Below are 23,153 nucleotides of genomic sequence, written 5' to 3'. Positions count from 1 at the left end.
TGCCTCCCTGTTAAGAAGTGTGAAGTACACCCAGAAACAGAGAACAAAGAACTGTTGAAGGGAGGAGGTGTAAACGCCTCCAGCTGATGACTAAATAGTGGTAGTCACAAATGGCCCACCTTCAAAGAGGCTAGACCCCGGTGAAGCAAAATGCGATCACATCTTCGCCTGCCCGCTCCTTTGTGTATGCATACAGGCTGCCAGCCCCTCGAAACTACATTATTTTAACTCTATACGGTTTTATTTGTAAAACTGCATGTCAGTGGTAAACTGTGGCCATAACAATAAAACCTAAATAACAAATTATGTAAATAACAGTATGCTGATACCATGCCTTAGTAATACATTTATTAAAAGTGAGTTTTAAAACAAACTGAGAAACATTCCTGCCATGGCCTGATGACAATGCGTTAGTGAATAAGGAGGCAAGTCAGGGGGTCATGTCTACCCTAAAATGTAGACTAGATTCTTGTTATACATGAAGAAAAAGTTTAGTCTATTTAATCTAAACAAAACAGTTTATACAGCAGACATCCCGAACTCACATATTTGAAGGTGCTCTCATTTGACACTGGAAAAAGAAAGCCGGCTCGGTGAAATAAGATATTGCCGACCAGTTTAGGGGTGAAGGGCATAACAGTTAGGTAGAGTGTATTATTCCGATTACTGGACCTGCAGGTCTTGCAATATTTGTATGATTTTTTTCAAGTCCTAGTAGCCGACTTGTGTGGGTAGCCCTAGCAACTGCTGCAGGAAAGGGCCATAAATGCAACATAGACAGATCAAATTTCTACTCTCAAAACCAATCCTTTTTTGACAATTTGGGTAATTGTGGATTTTGGGCCTTAGCTCCATCAGCACTCGGAGAAATGTATCACACCCGCACATTTCTGAAAACCAGGGTTTTAAAGACCAACCGGCTGGGAGGTGGGGGGGGGGGGGGGGGGGGGGGGGGGGGAATTAGGGAGGGATTTAAGGGAGGGAATACTGGCCTATGATCAAGGCCATGGCCGCTCGGACAAGAAATCATCATCCTTTGTGTGGAGCAGACCTCAAGTAGGGTCCACTAAGAAAGGACAGCATTGGAAAGGGGACTGTGCCCCTTTCCAATGCGGTCTCCTCTACGATGATCTGTACTTGGGAGGCAAATTCAAACCTCCCAGCACCAATCAAAAGTGAGAGCAGACTGCACCATTAGGGCAGTCTTCTACAACCTTTATTTTGCAGTGAGATCAGTGCACTCTACACATAATCATTACAGAAAAACACAAATGAAAAAACCTTTGGGCACGGGGGAAGCTGCTCCATCATTTGGTGACTGATTTTGAATCTTTAAGAAAAAAAAATGCTTCCGATTAAAATAACAGAAGCATTTTCTTTTTCAGTGAGGCCAGTACTGAGAATGTCAATGGGGTGTCCTAAGGCACTTAATGACTCAACAGCCCAAGGAGTACTTTACCATCATCTGAAAATAAGAGGTTATCTTAAACTGAATACTTTTCAGCAGGTTCCCTCAGCAGCAACCCCGGGGAATAAACTCAAGTAGAGCATTTTTCGTTGGTACTGGGCCATCACATTATGCTGCTTTCTAGTCCTACTGATCTTCCAGGCAGTCGTTTAGTAGGCTCATATGCAACCTGACATTAAGCAAATGCACAATGACAGAATTCAGAATCAAAGAGACTTGCAGGAGGCCGAAGGAGCCGTCAAATGACATGTTTCCATCATAAAAAGGTAGTTGCATTGTTCAAAGGAATTTATTTTTAATTTCTTGCATCCAGAACTGTACATAACCATGGAATCTCTTGGAATCTGTTGGAGAGAAACAGTAATCAACAAACCTACTTCAGAAGGTCAGCCTACGGTCACTAGCAGGTCCCTTGGTGTGGTGTGGTGTGGGGGCGGGGGGGACATACACCAAGAGAAAGACAGACAACTAACTCCACCAAGCTCCTGAAACGAGCATACAGTGTAGATTTCAGTCTGAGGCCAGGATCTAGTACGAATAAGTGGCTATTTTTTTTCAGTAGGAGCCTCAAAAGAAGAATGCACTTTTGAAAATGGCAGTGTGAACACAATTCAGATAGGTTAGAAGCACACATTCTAAAATACCTACATTAAATTATCATGGTTTGGTAGGTTTGTTAAGCAAGGGTTATTTCCCCTATACAACTCCTAAATCACCCCTTATTAACAATCATCAACCTAGTACTTGGTCATGTCGTTTGCAATGCAATAAGTCTCGCATTTGCGAGAGTTTGCACTATAGGCATGGTCATTTACAATGACAATAGCTCACACTCTCGCAAATGCGAGAGCAAGGGCATTGCAAATGCTTGTAATAGCTAAGTACTAGGCTGATAATTCTTCATAAGAGGCGATTTAGGAGAATGCCAATAGCGCAAACTCTCCCAAATGCGAGACGCATTACATTGCAAAAGCTTGTGTAGCAAACCCATCGCGGCACTCTCGCTTTACACATTTTAAGCTGAAGCGTGGGTGCTGCGATTGCTTCAAAAGTAAAGAAATAAAAATCTTTTTTTTCTCTCTATTTCTTTACTTCTAAAGCTATCGCGGCACCCGCGCTTTAGCTCAAGTTGTTTAAAGCTAAAGCGCAGCTGCCGCGATTGTAACAAAAAAAAAAAATAGAAAAAAATGGTGGCCGCACGCTTTATTTATTTACTTTTGATAAATAGCGACACCTGCGCTTTAGCTTTAAACATTGTAAGCTAAAGCGCAGGTGCCGCAATGGTTTTAAAAGTAAAGAAATCTTTACTTTTGAAGCAAATCGCAGCACCCAAGCTTTAGCTTAAGATGTATAAAGCTAAAGCGCAGTGCAGCCATTGAAAAATAAAAGTCAAATAATAAACAGAATAAGAAAAGCATGTGGTCGCGTTTGGCGCCTCATAAAAGAAAGGCGCAGCATGCCGCGCATCCTAAATTAATTTTTTTTAAAGCGTGGCAGGAGAGCGTTTACTCCCTGCAACAGCAAGATAGTGCTCTGAGGCTGTAATTAAAGCTTACTGAGTAGCAACAGATGTAACAGGGTGTCCTCATGGGAGTTTACAAGAAGACACTAGACAGTACTAAGGAGGAGTTATCAAACCTATTGACCAATGATAGACCACCATTTACAAAGGACAGTGACAGGAGTGAATTAAGAAGATGGGCAGAAAGTGGGAGGAGCTTCATGCCCTTATCTGGGATACAGTAAACACAAGGCGATGATGGACGGAGCACTGAAACTTTTCTGACACACAACCCCAGGCACAGATCTGGGTTGAATCCATCATTTTTCTTTAGCTCACTTTGCCACCCAAATCCAGACCCAGCCATATCCAAATCTGTCTTGACCCTGCTCCTCATGGGATCAGTCCAGCCCGAACTGCCAAGCCAGTCTTCCCTGGACCGGAAACAAGTATCCTGAGACAGGTTTTGGGGTAACACTCCTCATCAGCTGGGCTAGCTTGAATCCAGTGGCAAAGTAAGCAAGGTGCCAACATCTGGGCATACACTTACAACTTAGGGCGAACAAAGCAAACACAAGGAGATGAACGTAGTGCTGAAACTTTCACTCACCCCTAGTCACAGATCTGAGTTGAATCCATCATTATATTCAAATTTCAGGGATCAGTGTGGAACAGAACCTTACATTTATTTCTAGGTACCTTGATATCCACAGAAAGGCATGTTCGCTTTTAATTACAATAAATCCAGAGTCAACTGCTAATGTCATGGATCCAAGGTTGTGGTACAACTTCTTTTCATTCTTAATTAGCAGCTAAACTGTTGGTAGTCTTAAAACACCTGTGATATGTTCCAGAGACAAAATTGACATGAACAATTTGGACATAGGATTTTGATCACTATAATGAAATTATTCTACAAAGCAAAGATCCTGCCATATGTTCTATAAGTATAGTTTGTCAAACTGTTGTAGTCCGTAACTAAACAGTGCAGCCTTCAAACTAAATTTGGATTTTGGTGTATGGATAAACAGATCATACGCGTTGCAACATGAAAATTCTGCTGCCCGGCTAGCGGGAGAAAAAAAAAAAAAAAAAGGTGGAGAGAAACAGATTGCTTGCAACCACACTAACAGATCTATGGAACAGTTGCAAGTACATTTTATTGAAATGTTTATTTTGGAGCAAAAGTATTAAATATTCAATGTTCAATGTTCCTTGCTGTAAGATTAAGCCATTAATATGAATGGTATCAGTATCTATTACAAAGAGTCCAACTAATGTGACATGGGATGTATTTTTCTCGAATTGTAGCAGACTAGTGAAAAAGACTAGGCTAACCCTGTTCCCAATGGTCTTATGAACTACTAAAAAGAAAAAAGTTAAGGTTAATCCTTGGCAAATTAAATTAAATTAAAATCTATTTTACCAAGTCTGTAGAATCGTCTTCTTCCACTTCAGCTTCATCATCCTCATCTTCAACAACAGAATCTTCAACTGCTTCTTCGTCCTCTGTAGCATCTTGTGCTGCAACTAAGAAACTTGGACCTAGAGTTAAAAAACAAAAAAATCATAAATAAATACATTATAGTCTCACTACTTCAACATACTAATATCTACTAATTATTTGGTGAGCAATACATAGAATGCTTAATTGTGTTAGGAGTGTGGAGATTTTGTGTTTACGGACCTAAACAAGTGAGATAGATGGTATTCTTTAGCAAAAAAAAACAAAAAAAGCATATTGCAGTACTTGTAATCAAATGAATATAAGAGAAGGTTGGATAGCTTGTGAGCAGGGAATGCTGGCAGAGCATTTGGATAAGGACTGTGGCCAGTACCAACTAGAAACATGGTACGCCATGCAGTGTGCCCTGTATCCTTGCCTCCATTATCACCTCACAGGTACCAGGCAGATCCATCCACACTGCGTATAAACACTGGGGACATTCAGTTCCAGATTTCTGTACTCTCAACTGCCAGAAACTCGTTTTGGAAATGTGAATGGAAAATGCAACTTTCCAACATACAAGTAATGTTTCCCAGAATCAGCACAAAGATACCCAACATCAGAATATGAATGTTAACTCTATAAACAGCAACGATTGGTCAATGAGTTTCAAAGCCAAAAGCCATTAGGAATGCGTTTTATTTTGTTGAATGTATATAGACAACTTACGTGAAGCCCACGGTACAGAGGAAACAAACCTTAAGAATTGCAACACAAAACCATTTTGGGCATGTTCTGGGCAAAATACATCTTGATGGTTACTTCCAATTACTGGTGAAGGCAATTCAAATATTTCTAGTCACCTCATTTGGTTTATTGAGTAGTTCTCTGGGGAAACCAGGGGTTACAGTGTAGAGCCTTGTGCAGATGCTGCCATTTATCATTGGTGTCTGAAGGTCACAATAATGGAGTACTACACTCTGGATAGCTAAGAGACCCCCTTTAGGCACTTGGGTCTCTTGGAGAAGTGTGTTGGGTAGGGGGCGGTTGAAGAAGAGTCTTCAAGGGTGACTGCAGGATGGCTAGAAAAAAAAATACAGTAAGCATCCATACCAGATTACTGCTTTACTTTAGACAAAAAGACATGCCTCTTTTAGAAAGCTTACTGTCAAGATATACACACAAAAAAACTAGATATTCTAGCACCTGCAGGAAATTGATACAGCCTCAAATGTTTTTATAGCTCTGTATGGCTATGTGCTACTTAGTCTGGGGTTGATAGGACATGAGTAAAAGAATCACATAGGCATGAAACGGTCAGCAACGATGCAGGCTCACCAGTCTCAAGAGGCACTTTTATATTCTCTTCTGGGTGGTTGAGACAAGTTCTTCTATCTCTTTCCAGCTAATTATAGCAAGGCAACTATGGAAGCTTTCCCTTAGAAATGATGCAGAGTAGATACCGAGCTGATTACAATGTGCATGGAGGTGCGCCTGTTCTAATTTGGAGGTGTTGCATAAATTCAAGAAAATATAAGCATGATTTTAGATATTTAAATTGGTGTACTTTAACAGGGACGCTCAACATTCTCTGATTCTGGGCAAATCACTTAATCTCCCCGTGATTAACAAAAATGAATGTATCCGCCTGTAACAAAACTAGTGCTCATGTAAATCGCTCAGATACCTGCGGGTCTAGTTCGCGCTATATAAAACTCTACAAAAAAAAAAATATTTCATGGAGGTGCAGAAGTTATACATTTGGGGCATAACTAAAACTGAAGAAATTAAGTCTGTATTTTGTGAAAGAAGCTGCTTGAGTCGTTACTGGCACGAGAACAGCGTTTTCGGAGTAGCAAGACCGCAAAATTGAATTTAAAAAAATTGTTCTATGAAGCTTGTAAATTGAATTTTAAAATTAGTTACCCGCTTCTTAAATTGCACTGTTGCACGAACTGCTCACTTGCACTGTGTGAGACTAGAGGGGGAACTTTTTGCCAGCATAATTTGGCCGCCATCTTGCAAGTCAGGGCTCTTGTCGCTGAGCTCACCAGGGCTATATTAAGCCCCAAAGGCAAGCCCGTCTGCGCCCATCCGGGACCAGGGGCCAGAACCCCTGGCTGTTTCCCATTAGGAAAATTCCAGTATAGCACAAACCAACTCTAACATCTGAACTCAACCCCAGATCCCGCTTGGCTTCACTATCGCCCCGGACTGTTGGAACTATAGATGGAAGCATTGTTTTATTTACTTCAGAACCCTAGTCCTACCAACTCATATTTAGCTGTACCATACCAAGTTTAAGTTATTTTTATTAAATTGTCGTTCCCTACCAAAACATGCTGAGGAAGTATCCCTGCCTCTCATGGAGGAAAGCCTGGTTCCTTACGGAAACCTGGCTAAACACAACCGCTGATCCGGACATAGTTCAAGCTCTTCCTCCCGGTTACATAATACAGAGGCTAGATCAAACTAATGGCAAAGGGGGTGGAATTGCCATCATTTTAAAGAATCACCTCATTTGTAGAATCCTGGGGAGCCCTCTCTCAAACTGCGAAAACCTTCATTTCTCAATAGGATTCACACCTACGTTAACTCTCTCAGGATTCCTGATCTGTCGCCCCCCAGGATCTATAGGCCAATTCTGGAACTCACAGACACTGTCTCCAAACTAGCAAGTTACACTGCTAACATTACCATTCTTGGAGATTATAATATTCATTTCGACGATGTAACCTCTAAAAATGCAACCGAATTGATTTCAGATCTAGCCGCCTTACAGCTTACTCAAAAAGTACTGTCAGCAACACACCTAAAAGGACACCTCCTAGACCCTATTTTTTCAGGTCTGAAGGAGCAATCCTGCCAAGACCCAATACCTATTCCTTGGGCAGATCACTTCCTCATCCCCTTCTCCTGGACTCCTACCCAAGCCACTCCCCCCAACCAGACTAGTACAAACTAAGTCCCGATGCTGGTCAAAACTCCCTCTAGACACTTGGATATCAACTCGAGAGATCTAGGCCCGCTCCCGACTCTGATCCGATAGTAGCAAATGAGAAATTTGGCAACTGGATTAATAACTCACTGGATTCAGTCCTTCCCAAAACAATAATCAAGCTGCATAAAGGACCTAATAAAGCGGCTTGGTACACTTCAAAGCTCCGAGAACTGAAACAAATTTGTAAAAAGACAGAGGCTGGAGAAGGAATTTTTCCCCAGACAAGAAGCAGGAATACAAGAATGCCATCAAAACGTATAAAACTGAAATCAGAAACACCGAAGCTCTCTATTATGAGCAGATCATAACCTCTTCCGCTAACTCCTCTCGTGAAACTTTCCAAACTGTCAAGAAATTAATGAATGTTCCCTCTCTCCCCGACCTCCCTGCTATCGCAGATCTACGCTGCAATGAAATGGTGGAATTATTTCACAACAAAATTAAGGATATCTATGGATCCTTCTCTTCCACTGAAGACCCCAATCTCATCTATTATGATAAGCCCTATACAGAGGACAAGGAATTGTGCCTAGAATCCTTTCCTACAATGGACTAGAATTGTCTGTTAGCGACTGCCAGCAGAGTAAAAAGCGGATCACCTAGTGACCCTGCTCCACTTAGGATTCTCAAACAAGTAACAGACAGTTGGCCCGGTCATTTTAGACTTGGTTAATTCTTCCATTTATCTGGAATAGTCCCCCCCCCCCCCCCCCCCTTTCCTGGAAAAAAGCTATGGTCGGGGCTCTTTTGAAGAAATCTACCTTAGACTCTGACTGCTTGGCTAACTATCGTACGATTTCCCTCCTCCCGGGAATCAGCAAAATCCTAGAGAAATATGTAAATATTACACTCTCTGCCTATCTAGAACCCACCATCTCCTCCACCCAACCCAAACAGGATTCCGTCCCGGTCAAGGCACAGACAGCTCTCTTAGCTGTCTTGGAAGAATCGAGAAAAAATCTCGATTCATGAGGATCCTCTGCTGTGATCCTTTTGGATCTGAGCTCGGCCTTCGATACGGTGAATCACCATATCTTGATTGACCGTCTTAGAAGTTTGGGTGTGTCTGGACTAGCCTTAACTTGGCTGAGGTCATTCCTGGAGGGGCTATCCTTCCAGGTATTTGAGGGTGAAACTACTTCTAAGCCTTGGCCCCTTTTATGTGGAGTTCCACAAGGCTCTTCTTTAAGCCCAACGCTTTTTAATGCCTACATGGCCCCAAGCTTGTTTCTGGTCCAGGGAAGGCATGGCTTGGCAGTTCCCATGAGGCACAGGGTCGGACTGGTTTTGCATATAGCCATGTCTGAACTGGGGTGGCAGAGTGGGCTAAAGAACGGTGATGGATTAAACCCAGATCTCTTGATTGGGTGTGAGGGTTTGATTGGTTCAGATGCTCCGTCCATCACCACCCCCTTTTGTACCTACATGGCCCCACTGGCAGAGATCACACAGCCCTATGGAGTGAAAATCGTAACATACGCGGATGCTACTCAACTAGTGGTTTCACTTCACCATCCTGATCCATCCACATCCCGCCTCTGTACTTGTCTCGAAGAAGTAGCTAAATGGATGAACTATTCCTATCTGAAGCTGAACGGAGATAAGACAGAGCTCATGCTCCTTGGTAACCAGTCACTATTTAGACCAATTGAGATGTGGCCGACTGCAATGGCACCAGCACCCATTCCCAAATCAAATATAAAGAGTTTGGGGTTCTGGCTGGACTCAGACCTTACTCTTAAAGTCTGAGCCAGAAAGGTAATCGCCACCTGCTTTAGCATGCTTAGAATGCTACGTAAAGTACTTCCATTTCAAACCGGGAAACTTGCAGTCCAAGCGCTTATTTTATCACGCTTGGACTTCAGCAATGCACTTTACCTGGGTGCCCCAGAGGCAGTACTTTCTAAACTCCAAATTATTCAGAACTGCGCGGCAAGAACCCTTATGGGAATTCCCTACTGACAGTCAGCCAAGCCTGCCATGAAAGCTCTACACTGGGTGCCCATTCGGGAGAGAGTCCATTTTAAAGCTCTTTGTATCACTCAACAATTGCTTGGAGGGAATGGACCTAAGATTATCTCCCCTTTAGTCAAACCCTATCAAGCCAATAGGCCTTTACAATCGGATGAACTGCACCTGGCCTTTGTACCAAGGATCAAAAGAGCCAGAAGCGGAGGTCGGCTTTTCTCCTATAACGCTGCCAAGCTCTGGAATTCTTTTCCCCTTCAGCTGCGGAAAGAAACCAACCATATGGCCTTTTCGTAAGCTGCTGAAAACCTGGCTCTTTCCGAGATAAGTTTCAGAAGCTTCCTTTACTTTCTAGCACTGGGATGCCCATGGGTAGCCATGCGCTCTATAAATGCCACTTCTATTCTATTTTAAGTTTAGCCTGCAAAGAAAGCATAAATAAAGTTTTACGCACTGTAATAAAAAAGGTTTAACCTTTGCTTTTTTCCCCCTCACTGAATTTCAACAGTTTTTTTTTAAAATACATTTTTGGGGGGAATCTTAGAGTTCAGTCATTGAGTGGAGCGTGGTACAGAAGAGTTGAGGAGAGTGTTGTAAAGTGTGATAAGTGGAATGTGGTACAGTGGAGTGACATACAGGGGACTGGGGCACAGAGCGAAACAGAGCGGAGGGGCACAGAGCGAAATTGTGGACTCGATTGACATACAGAATAATTGCGTAGGTGGAGTTTGTTAGAGTGGAACAGCATGGAGAGGAGTGGCGTACATCGCGGTGGCAAAGAGTGCAGTGAGGTACAGTCAAATTGTATATAGTACGACAGCTTAGACTGGAAAAGCATAGAGTGGCATAGACTGGAGCAGCACAAAGGGGACTAGCGTAGAGTAGTACTATGAGTCCAGTTGTGTACAGCGGAATAGCGTAGATGGAGTAGGAGAGTAGAGTGCATACACTGAAGTGGCATAGTTAGGAATAGCAGAGTGGAGTGCTGGACCTGGAGTTCTGCAAAGTGGAGTTGTGTAGAGTGGATTGGAGTACAGTGTAGAGGTGTACAGAGCAGTGGTGTGGCATACAGATGGTTTGCTTAGAGTCGAATAGCAAAGCGGAGTGTAGGCTGGTACAGTGGAGCAAAGTGGAGTTGTGTAGTCGATTGGAGTACAGTGTAGGAGTGTACTGGCGTAGTGTTGTAGCATACAGTGGAAGGGTGTAGACTGGAGTGTCGTACAATTGAGTAGCATACATTGGATTAGCGTACAATGGAATGGTGTACAGTGCAGAGGCGCATACTAGAGTGTGAGTAGAGTGTCGCAGAGTGGACCGGCATAGAGTGGATGAGTTACTCTGTAGTGGTGTACATTGGAAGAGTGGAATGCCATACAGAGGAACCGTGTACAATGGGAGTGGAGTGGAGTGGAAATACAAAGGGAGAAATGAGGTACAGTGTAGTGATGTATAGTAGATTAGCTACTTCTGTAGTTGGGTAGACTGTAGTGGCGTACAGTGGAATAGCACAGAGTGTTGTGGAGTGGTGTAGAGTAAAATACCTTTGAGTGTTAGTGGAGTGGCATATAGTGGAATAGCGTAGAGTGGCATAGAAAGGCGTGTCATACAGTGTAATAGCATAGAGTACAGTCAAGTGGATTGGCGCAGAGTGGCATAGAGTAGTGTCGCAGAATTGATTTAAGTACAGTAATAGCATAAAGTGGATTGTCAGACAGTAGAACTGTGTATAGCGGAGTAGCGTACAAAGGAATAGTGTAGAGTGCAGTGTACACTGAAATAGGGTACAGTGGAGTGGCATAGTTGAATAGTGTAGAGTGCAGTGTTACAGAATAGTCGAGTATAGTGGAATAGTGTAGAGTTGAACAGCGTACAAAGTATTGGCATACACTGGAGTGTCATAAAACGGAGTGGCGTGGAGTAATAGTGTACAGTGTAATGGAGTAGAATGGGCTGAAGTAAAGTGGTGTACAGTGGATTAGCGTACAGTGGAGTGACAGTTTCAATTACCACACTCCACCACTACAGACGCAGTGTGAAAGTTTAATGGATGTAGATGTAATGTGGTAGGAAAATATTATTTGGTGGAAGCGGTAATTTTGGGTAGTATGTCCGAATAGTTAAAGTAATTTTAAGTTTTAAACATAATCTCTAAAATACTTAGCTGTATAGTGTGCTGCAGTAAGTACTTGGTATAATGAGGTACATTTGCAGGATAAGGGAGTATGTGATTGGCTAATAGTTGCATTTACAAAAAAGGTAAAAGGCAGCCACATCTTTTTCAGCATATTTTGTTTGCGTTTCGCTGCGTTCTGGGTTAGGGTCTTCGATCTAGGTAAGTAGTAGATTGTATTGCTGCTCCCTACCTATTACTACTTCATTGAAGTGTTAATAGGTAACGAACTCAAGAAATATATTTATAATATTTCTATTTATTTTGATAGCAGTTTAGGAAGAACTGCGTATTTTAAAAGAACAAAATTTAAGTAGCGCTGAAATTTGTAGGTAATACCATGGTGGTACTACTTTGTTAACTTTTTACTAATGATTTATACAAGTTAAAAATAAACAAGCATTTGCAATGCAATAGATCTCGCATTAGGATATTTTGAGCTATTGGTATTGTAAATGGGATTTTCTTAAATTTGTGTTGGTTTTGAAAATAGCTAAATTAATAGCTTTGTCATTTACAACGCCAATAGTTATAACTTCGCACATGTGACACCTATAGCATTTGTAATGCAATATGTGTGTTGTATTCACGTGACTTAGATGTATTGCTATTACAAATAACAATGGCTTTTAATTTTTTTAAATAATTAATACTTAAATAAAAGTTATTGTAATTTAGAATAGCAATAGCTTAAACTTTTGTAAATAACTTGAAGATTGTGTTAGGTGTATTTTATTGTGACGAAAATCCAAGAACAGAAGTGAAATATTAACATCTTTTTGAGACATTTGTAATAAAGTTTGAGACATTGAGAGAACATATTTGAACCAGTTGTTGTTGAATGGTTGCACAGATTGATGCTGTGGTGCCCCTGAGTGGTGGTGCTGAGTGAGGGCGATAGATAGAGTGACAGAGTGAGGGCGATAGAGTGAGTGAGTGACAGAGTGAGGGCGATAGATAGATAAGAGTGAGGGCGATAGATAGATAAGAGTGAGGGCGATAGATAGATAAGAGTGAGGGTGATAGATAGATAGAGTAGAGTTAGAGTGAGTGAGGGCGATAGATAGGGCGATCAATAGATAGATAGAAAGTGCCTATAAATAAACCCATCAAAAACAAACACCTAATAAGTAAAAATGCCTGATTATTGAAAAGGAATAGACCAAGATATTAGATTTGTGCAAGTACAATAAACAGAAGCAAGACAGTGAAGGGGCAGGAGAGAGTGAGACGGAAATAGAGGAAGAGTGGTGAGGCCAAGACAGTGAAGGGGCAGGAGAGAGTAAACCAGAAATAGAGGAAGAGTGGAGAGGCCAAGACAGTGAATGGCCAGGAGAGAGAGAGAGAGAGAGACGGAAACAGAGGAAGAGTGGAGGGGCCAAGACAGTGAAGGGGCAGGAGAGAGTGAGACAGAAATAGAGGAAGAGTGGAGAGGCCAAGACAGTGAAGGGGCAGGAGAGAGTGAGACGGGAACAAAGGAAGAGTGGAGAGGCCAAGACAGGGAAGGGGCAGGAGACAATGAGACAGAAATAGAGGAAGAGTGGAGAGGCCAGGACAGTGAAGGGGCAGGAGAGAGTGAGACAGAAATAGAGGAAGAGTGGAGAGGCCAAGACAGTGATAGAAACATAGTACGTGGCTATCCTGAAAACGTGTCAAGGCACCAATCTTCTTGGACTTACAATGGACACCCCTGATGTACTGTTTTGTGTGCATGTATATGTTGTTTTAATGGTGTGCTGGCATGCACTTAGGATAGTGAATTGTGCATTATTTGGGGTTTGGGTGCACGCACTGTATGTTATGAATGCATGCAGTGTGTGAGTGCATGAGCTGTCTGTGCACCCTGTGCGTTAAGGGAGCCCAGGCACAGTTTGACAGCATGAAGAGTGGGCCGCTTGTGCTGTGCTGAATGGGCGAATGCACCGATTTTATGAGCAAGCACACTCTCTGATGTGCACGCATGCCGTAGAACACCCCTATGGAATGAATGACTAACATTCCAGTTACATATGGTGCCAGTGAAACGCTACCGTAGTTTGTCGTGAAATATGACTCGCAACCATAGAATGAGGAGACACAACTTAGGAGATGCGTTACTTCCTGCTATCGGGGAACAGTAGGGAAATTCAAGACGACTGGCTTAAGGAACGCTGGTTGTCCTCAGTTTTAGCTCAAATATAGTCTGCTTAGCTTAGATTGAGGCGGAGGAAACAGACGTAGACGGAAAGAGAATGTGAGAAAGGAGGGTCCAGCTGGGAGCCACCCAGACACATTTTTCAAAAGTGCGGAGCATTTCACACTTTGTACTGGAGTCTTGAAGGGAACTTTACAAAAGTACACGTACTCCTGCAGAATACTATAAAAAAAAAAAAGCTTACAATGCTCAAGTGAGTCATAACAGAGAAAGCAATTACATGCGTCTCTTGCTTTGCATTCATAGCGCATCCAATCCTGTGCCACTCAGGCAGAGAAATGACATTTTCAGGAGGCCGTTGGTATTGTTCCTAATAGCGCAGAGTCGTGAACGGGGTGGCACTGGAGTCCAAATATAGAGTTAATGAACTTGGTCAGACAAAGCGTTGTGTTGGGATAATTGTTATAGATGGTGCCTAATAGGCAAAAAGAGCATGTGTTTCTTTTAAGAAAACAACATTTTGAGTACACCTTTAATTTAATATCTCCCGATGATCAGAATAAAACCTGACATTTTCACCTTTCCCCCCCCCTCTACTGAAGAATGGTGCCACAGGTGACATGGCCCTGCTCTCGCTTCCATTTCTCAAGCCTTCAATAAATTTATTTATTTATTTTATTTTTTAAGATTTAATAGAGCGCGAACAAATGCCCGCAGGCGTCTCGGCGCTGTACTATTGTAGACTCTCCTATGCTTAGCTTCTTGCTCTTAGAGGTTAAACAACCAAGTTTTCAGCTGCTTTCTGAATGACAGGAGATTTGGGCTGGATCTAGTAGATTGAGGTAGCGTGTTCCATAATTTCGGGGCAGCAACCAGGAAACGTCTGTCTCCCCAGTTGACTAACTTAGACCGGGGTACTACCAGATCATTCAGCTTAGCTGTACGGAGTGGCCGGGGAGGATTATATGGGGTATGGTGGTCTCTCAGGAATTGAGGGGCTTGTTGGTGCACCGATTTATAAACAATACACAAGGTCTTGAATTTAATTCTATTCCTGATAGGGAGCCAATGATAGCTTCTCAAGGTGTCAGTTATAGGTTTGAATCTAGGGATGCCCGAGAGAAGTCTGGCCGCTGCGTTCTGTACTGCCTGTATTTTCTTGATGACCCTGATTTGGGCATTGGCAAACAAGCCATTGCAGTAATCAAGTGCAGACAGGACTAGGGCGCTAACTAATGTCTTACCTACGCTTTTAGGGAGAAATGGAAGGATCTTTTTTACCAGGCGTAGTTTGTAAAACGCCGTAGAGGCCGTCTGGTTGGCATGAGCCATAAAGTTCAGGTTGTTATCGAAAATGACACCTAGGTTTCTCACCTTCGGGGTTGGTTTAGGCAAGGCTCCAAACGATGAAGGCCACCATACAGAGGACCAATTAGGGCTAAGATGACCAAAAGTTACCACCTCGGTTTTTTCGGAGTTCAGTTTTAAACCGTTTGCTGACATCCACTGTCCGATGGCCAGCATACCTGCTTTAAAACTCTCCGCTACAGTTTCCCCATCATTTCTGATGGTCAGAATCAACTGGGTGTCATCCGCATATGAGGTAAGGTTCATCCCATGCGCTTTGATGGTTTTAGCGAGGTCCGACACATAGATGTTAAATAGTGTCGGACTAAGGGATGAACCTTGAGGTACCCCACATGGCAAGGACAACTCTGCTGACTCGAATTGTCCTAGGGTGACTACCTGGGATCTATCCGTCAAAAAAGATGCCAGTAGATTCTTAGCTAGGCCTAGCACGCCCATGTTTTCAACACGGTCGACCAAGATCTTGTGGTCGACCGTGTCGAAGGCGGACGATAGGTCTAGAAGCACCAACAATGCTGAGCCTCCTTGATCTCGGATTAATCTGATGTCATCCGCTGCTTTGATAAGCGCTGTTTCTGTTCCATGAAACTTGCGAAATCCAAATTGGGTTTCATCGAGCAGGTGGTGTTGCTCGATAAATTCCGCAAGTTGAATGTTCATGGCTTTTTCTGCTACTTTGGCTAGAAATGGGAGGTTGGCTATAAGCCTGTAATTTTTTAACTCTGTTTTATCTAGGCCGGATTTTTTCAGAAGTGGCTTCAGTAAGGTTTTTTTTAAAGGGGTTGGGTAAATTCCTGTGCGGAACATCGAGTTGCAAATTTGGGTTATAACTGGGACCAAGGTATCCATTAATGGGCGGAGGGTTTTCAAGGGGCAAGGATCCAATGCGGATCCTGACTTAATGGATTTGATGATATCCTGGATTTGATTTTCTGAAATTTCCACAAACTGCGGGAAGATATTATCAGTCTGTGGCGTTATTATATCATTGGTGCTATGATTATCAGAGGAGGTAAATGCTGAGAAGATATCATTCACTTTAGTGAAAAAGAAGGATGCTAATGAGTCACAGAAACTTTGTGAAAATGGGGGATTCAAGTCAGGAGCACCTCCTAAAGGCATCCAGACCCCGTTTGCTTGGCGCGCGGCTGGTCGTATTTACACTGCGCGAGGCAGTAATGGAATTCGGTATGAGATACAAGTGAAATATTTATGAATGACAGATGACTACTTGTCTAAAAAGGCCCGGTTTTGCAGTAGTGTCTAAAAGCTTTGCAGCGTGATCTATCCTCTGTGATGGCTCGAAGTCAGTGTGGGGCGGGGGAGAGCTCTTTGAAATGTGAAGCTCTCGGCGAGGGGGGGGGGGGGGGGGAGAAGAAGTGAGAAGATCCCTTTGAAACACGCACGGCCTCACGGCCGTGAAAGAAGTGTGAACAAGCAACAAATGACTTTCATGTGGTGATGAAAGGCAGGCGGATAGAAGCGCGTTCACGAGACCACATGCACTTCTGGAAATCCACATTTTTCAGAGCTTAGTTTAGCTCTTAGTTTAGCTCCAATAGTCTCGTCCTATTCATTCCTTGCGGAATGGAATAGGACGAGACCTAAAAACATATGGCAGTACACAATATTTGTAAAATATAAGGGCCTTACAGCACAATTTTTTCATGCGTTTGTTACCACAGTACTTCCAAGGCAGTACTTTGGTACTCTAACAAAAAAACAAAAATAAGTTTTCCCTACCCTTTGCCACTAAAATGGCAATAGGTAGGGGATAAAAATATCAAATCCAATACTTAGAGAACGAAATGCAGAACCAAGGCAAAGTGTACTTAAAACCAACATGGCTGCACTTAACTTTTGTGAAGACAGTCACTAGCCAATTATATAATGACGAGTCATGGCTATGTGCTGTACTTCTGCAAAATTGTGTGAAAATACAGCTGCCACAGATATCACTAATTAAAATGCATAGCTACTTTAAAAGCCCGGCTTACCCGTAGTATCCAAAAGAATCATCTGTGCACCAGAATGTCTAAACCTGCAAAATGTGATGCAAATCCGTTCAGCCATTTTCGTCTAACGCTTGATATAAAAAAGTCTATGGAAAAATGAGTTTTTGGACCCAGTCTTAACTTTGCACCTTCTTAACCAATTACCTTGAAACTCTGCATTATCCGCCAATGTAGAAGCAAGAATAGGTCTTCATCATTATTAACATTGCACCCTTTTTGATGAATCTCAAACATTTGAACAAAAAGGAATTTCCATTTATGGTAACCCTAACTATAAAGCGGCGATAGGGCCGTAGTCCCTTACGGAGTGCCTAACTAGGGCGCTCACACTAATCATGGCATAGACCAGCGTCTGGATTGGCATAGGGGAGCCTGTGACATGCCGGGAGTTGAGGAGCAGAGGCCAGAAGAGTGCCAACGCTGCAGATGGCAGGGAAGCATTTAAAAAAATATATTTTCCCCTCACTACCCTCGCGCTGCCCTCCCCCACTGCGCTGCCCCATTAATTTAATGCCCCAGCAGCCGCCACTGCCTAGAGCACCAAGAATGAGGAATTACCACTCGGAACAGAGACACAGATGAACAGAACTTAAAATTTGGCAATTTCCAACGTGACCAGAGTATCGGCTAGCAGCACTGTCTGTAGGACTTGGAGTGAGGAATTACCACAGGAAGCAGAGTGGCAGCTAGCAGCACTGTCTCAAGGACTTCGAATGAGGAATTACTAATAACACAGTGGTGAGGTCACTCGCCAAAGTTCAGGGAGGAGCGTCCACCCGGACCCAGAGCAAGCACCCCATGAGAGTTTGTTCTCGCCTCCCGCAACCAGTGACAAGAGGGAGGAGAGATAGACAAGCTGAGGTCCCAGGCCCACCACTGGGCAGTGTGGTAACCATTTTGGCTGCCGCCTGCTCCTGGACTCAGTTTCTGTCTCTACCCTGTGGGTCCAGGCTGCGGTGTGCGGAGGGCACTGGGGGGTTGGGATGGAGAGGGAGGAGAAACCTTGGTGGGTCATGACTTCTGCAAATATGATCAGTGCAAGCAGAACAGTGGCATCAGGGTCACAAGGTACACCCCCAGATTCTCTAAACTAGCAATGCCATCAGGCAGTACGAGGTAGGATATACAGAAAAATCAGATAGCCCAAGACATGATCGTATAGAGCACACTCTCGCCAAATCTACAGTGCTGGACCCAGCCCCATCGACAGCCTCTGACTGTCCGACCGTAACCACAACTCGGGACAATCTCTCAACCACGCCAATGAATCCCAACAGTTCAGCAGGCTCTCCTCACCCGCACGCATCTACTCTTATAGACTTTTTTATTTTTTTAAACCATTCGGTGCTGTGGTTAGCACCCCTCTCACAGGTTGGAACAGCCATAGGAGAGACCACCATTGCTTAAAGTTGAGGCAACAATACATTCACCCCCGAAAATGATTCTCATGCCAACACAGGACGAGCTCCGTGACAGTTTGATGGTGGCAGAAACAAGCGTCCAACTACACTAATATAAGGCACCAGATCTAGAGTAAAGTCTAACAGTTAAAGAATATCTTTCGGGCATTCTCAGGTAATCATCCATTCTCAACATAAGCCACAACTGCAGACCCAGAATTCGCTTTTAAAGGAACCCTGCATCAAGAAATGCATCCTTGTACACAGACCAAACCTGTTTTTCCAAACAAGTAAATGTAAATGTCATGGTACTTATAGAGCGCACTGTCACAGACGGTCACCTTGCAGTGTCGCCTATTCGGCTTCCTGGCGCTGATACTCCTACCGCTGTGGAACCCCTCCTGGCTTTCCCTGTGAAGTGTCCACTCCTGGGCACCCCCAGGGTGAAGCCAGGCATCCTTAGCGCTGTTGGGGCCGGTGTGGAGGCTAAGCAAGCTATTGCCCAGAGTTGCAGCGTGGGGCCCGTGATTAGAATAGGCACCGAGGCGAGAATTAACAGGTCCGAGGAAATGGAGCCCGAGACCCCGCCAAGGTGGGAAATCGAACCCTGGTCCCTGGCCAGAACTATGCATCAGGGTCTGCCGCTCTAACCATTGAGCCACACTCCTCCACAAGTGCTTACGAGAACCTAGCCAAGTCATCACAATCTGTCCCAATGAAGGATACGTGTGCCAGCAGCATCATCAACCTTTTTAGTGTTACTGATATGACCTGTCCACCAGCCTCCCAATGGACCAAGTCCCCAAAGGGGTATATAGAACCACTCACTCCCACAAAACCACTTAAAATGGGAGGCACAGACAACCCCAAACAGCAATCTGCAGGCACGGCACCCAAAGATCAGTCTCTTTTGGTGTTCTTTTTTCTCTCAAAGATCCGTAGCAGCCTCTCAATCAAGAACCTGAATTTAGCACCAACAAAGCTTTGGTCTCCCCGTCTGCAATGTGGCCACAACTGCTACAAACACTCCAGTTTACTGTCTTGGCTGTAAATTATCACTCGGACAAAATGGACATCTTGAACTCTTTAGCAGTTTTTACAGCAGGTATCGAAAGTCGCTCTTGACCCACACTCCATTGGTACGGGACAGAAAAAACACTGAAATATATAGATATAGATATAGATATAGATATAGATATAGATATATATATCTCTATATCTATCTATCTCTCTATCTCTCTATCACGGTCAGGTCGCCTCGCAACGGGTCAATCACAATAAAATTCATTCCGACCAGCCAATTGACACAATCCAGGTCCTTAGTCAACCCTTGGCTGCTAAATTAACCTCTATTGCAGAGTCACAATTATTCCCCCTGCCAAATAAGCAAGTAAAGAAAAGACTCCGCTATCAACAAAATAAATCCTGCGGTAACACCGTTCCCGGTTCTCGCAAACTGTTCCCACCGTTTACAACAAAACACACAGAACTGGGTCAAAGCAGTAGTAAGCAGAGTGCCTTGCGGCAACATCTGCATTTCACAACAGGCTGACACACAAGATCTGCCCCTCCTATATACAGCAACTTCGACGTGTGGACTCCGCAGTCGGAGGGCCTATGGAGAAGCGACAAACTTCCTTGGATACCGATCAGATGAATCAGTCTATTAAACTAGATATGGACATAGGAGTAGAAACCAGGCCCCCCTCCGCCCCCCCAACGGTATTGCAAGCCCAAATGGGTCACAAACAGCCCCACCGGAAAAACGACAGTCCTTTTCAAGGTCTCCCAGCAGTTTCATTCAGGCTAGTGATGACCCATTAAAAGTAACAATCAGTAATGTAACAAGGCCAGCAGGTGAATACCAACCCAACTTCTACCAGTCTAGATTAAAAAAGACACACATCCCAGGAATCCTATCAAGGCCACCTCTGGCAGGCCAGGATTCAGCCAGTGCACATAATCAGTTACCGGACGGGCTCCCCCACTCCATAAAAGGTCAAGTTATTCACCCTGGAGTATCACTTGCATGACATTCTAAACAGGAGCACTATCTAAAGACTATTAAAAGCAACTCCTAAACTTGGTGCTCTGAAACCACTGGATATTAAGTACATTCAATTTCTCCCCCAGATGTTAGCAACCCTCAGGAGTCACTTAGGTAACGTTCAATTCATCCACCTGGGTACAAATTCTTCTATCCAGCTCAGAATTTTAACGCATGGGACATTCAAATCAGAAGCGTGTTCAAATAAACCATATTAGATTTTAAAGAATGCCCAAGGCTGTGCCGCCACAGAGGGTAGATCTCGGACCACGACTGATACCCCTCCATACAGAGTCTGATTGGAATTGGTTGCCTGTCACTTAACCAGAACCGATAAACCAACAATTAAAAATTCAATCTTCGACTAAATGTCTGACAAAGACTTTCCCCAGTCCTGTGCTCTTGGAACATCAGTGGTCTCACAGGAAATGCCCGCCCCAAATATACTTGCCTTTCTAACAGGCCATGATCTCCTGGCCCTACAGGAAACATGGCCCACTCAAAGCCTGCCTATAACCGGATTTATTAAATATTGGAATCCAGCAGTTAAATATCACAATTTTGGACACCCTAAGGAGGGCTTATCCATGTGCATCTCATGTAGTCTAGAAAGCAAAGTTTAACCAATATTATCCCAAGAGAGTTGGCTACTAGCAATCCGCACCAAAACCTGGAGCCCGCACCATCCTCTCGATTCCTTATGTATATATTAACCCCTGCGCAAAAACAAAACTGACAGCTAAACCGGGTAATTTCAATCCTTTGTGACTTGGCTGGAGATTTCCCTCATGCGATTGCCTGATTTCTGGGAATTTCAACACTAAACTCTTCCAAGGAGTCCTGAGTACCTGGAAAGTTGTCCACCAGACCTTCTACATGACATCACAGATCAGGTAAAACCAAGGGGCAAACTGTGCAGTGCGCTAGGCACTTTTCTGGCTCTACAGCTCCAAAACGTTGGATACACTGTGCTGAACAGCAGGTTCCCATAATATATTCCACCAAACTGGACCAAGACAAATGGTAATATGTGTTTTTACTTGGACTATGCCATCTATAACGCAGACATGTTTTCACACATAGAAAGCTACAGTCTCATGGCCCATACATTGAGTGACCAACGCCCGCAGATAACCACCATTGTCCTTAACCCATCAGATCATGAACCATCAAGGGCAACACATTATGGCTTCCACTCGGATAACCTAAAGCGTTTAAAATGGAACACAGCAGCTAGCAGTACCATCATGGAAGAGGGTGTGCAGCTTACCGCCCAAGCAAAGTCCAACACCAACCCTCCAATAGCCGGCCTGGATACTCAACTACTTGATAAGTTGACAACCTGTTCACCAACATGTTCACCCAAAACAAAGCTGAGCTTATACACAGGCCTTGGCATTAAAGAAAATCCGTATTAAGGCCCTCAGAGTTGTTTAGAGGAACCCAGAGGCTGCAGAGTTAATCACTGCTTACAAAACAGCATAAACAAAACTACAGATGGGCATGTCACGAAGAGAAATTAAATTTCCTTCAGCATTTCTGATGCACTCTTATGTGCAAGTAAACACCCAAATTCAAGAAAGTTTTGGGCTTTGGTGATTAGACAAACGAGTGGTAACCATGGCCTGGGTAGTGCAAACACCAGAGCCAGAATAGACCAGGTTTCTGACCAGTCACTTTCACACAAGCAAAGGAAAAGACCACCTATAGAATTATAGCGCAACATATATATCTCAGTAACACTCCGGGAGCATCTGCCCCAACCTCACGACCATCAGCTGAGTTTTTTTTATAATACTTTATTGAAGCGAATTAGGCAATCCACAGTGGTAAAAACAAATGACATATCAAGTACAAAAAGATATCAGATGCCATACATAACATCACACGTTAAACACTGGTGTACACAGTAGGATTGCGTATTTGAGCATTGAGAATGATACAAGGCACATATTTTTAAATAAAGAAACAGAAAACCACAAAAAACATAATTAACATCACAGAAGTTGAAAGCAAAGTGAAAAAAACTAAAATCATATCTATGAGATAGCAAGACCAATACTGCCAGCCGGTTCGCGGTGTGTCAACTACCACCATGGGCAACATCATCAGCCCAGACCCAGCAAACGCCACCAAGCACCCCACAACCCTGGAATGGGCGGCAAGATAGAACCAGATAAGCATTAACAAAAAAGGGGCAGTTGACTGAAGCAAAAAAAAAAAAAAACATGAATATCAGTCAAGACACAATAGTTGTTGCGAAGGACAATGTACCACCAGACGACATGCACTCAGCTTCGTGAAGCGAGGGGCAAGTGCAAGCCGCACGCGCAGCCATGCGTTGTCGAGTGCGGCGTACGAGCCGCTCTTGCTCTAGCCCACCCCAGTTGGCGTGATAGGATGAAGTGACTGGGATGGCGTGTCCTGAGCTAGTTTCGCAATGTATTGGCGATATGGACCCCAAATGTCAGTTGGGCGGGAAGAAGTTGGAAGTTGTTCAGAATATTCCACACTATTCACATTGCAGTATGCCACACTCCCAAGCCATGAAGTGATCGTCGGAGCGCGTCGCGCGCACCAGATCAGTGCCACCTCCCTTTTGGCCAAGAGGAAGCATATGGACGCCAATCTACG

At 43.7% G+C, this 23,153-nt stretch overlaps 1 protein-coding gene across 1 annotated transcript in view; it reads right to left on the bottom strand.

Moving 5' to 3' along the window:
• Positions 1-23,153, bottom strand: part of SSR1 (signal sequence receptor subunit 1) — a 175,442-nt gene that overhangs the window by 139,080 nt on the left and 13,209 nt on the right. The window contains exon 2 of the mRNA XM_086965019.1: positions 4,396-4,514. Within this exon, the coding sequence (XP_086821145.1) occupies positions 4,396-4,514 (119 nt within the window). The remainder of the gene's footprint in view (positions 1-4,395; positions 4,515-23,153) is intronic.

The sequence above is a fragment of the Lissotriton vulgaris genome, chromosome 4_1, assembly GCF_964263255.1.
Source record: "Lissotriton vulgaris chromosome 4_1, aLisVul1.2, whole genome shotgun sequence".
NCBI lineage: Eukaryota > Metazoa > Chordata > Amphibia > Caudata > Salamandridae > Lissotriton > Lissotriton vulgaris.
This window is presented reverse-complemented; position numbering and strand designations above follow the sequence as displayed.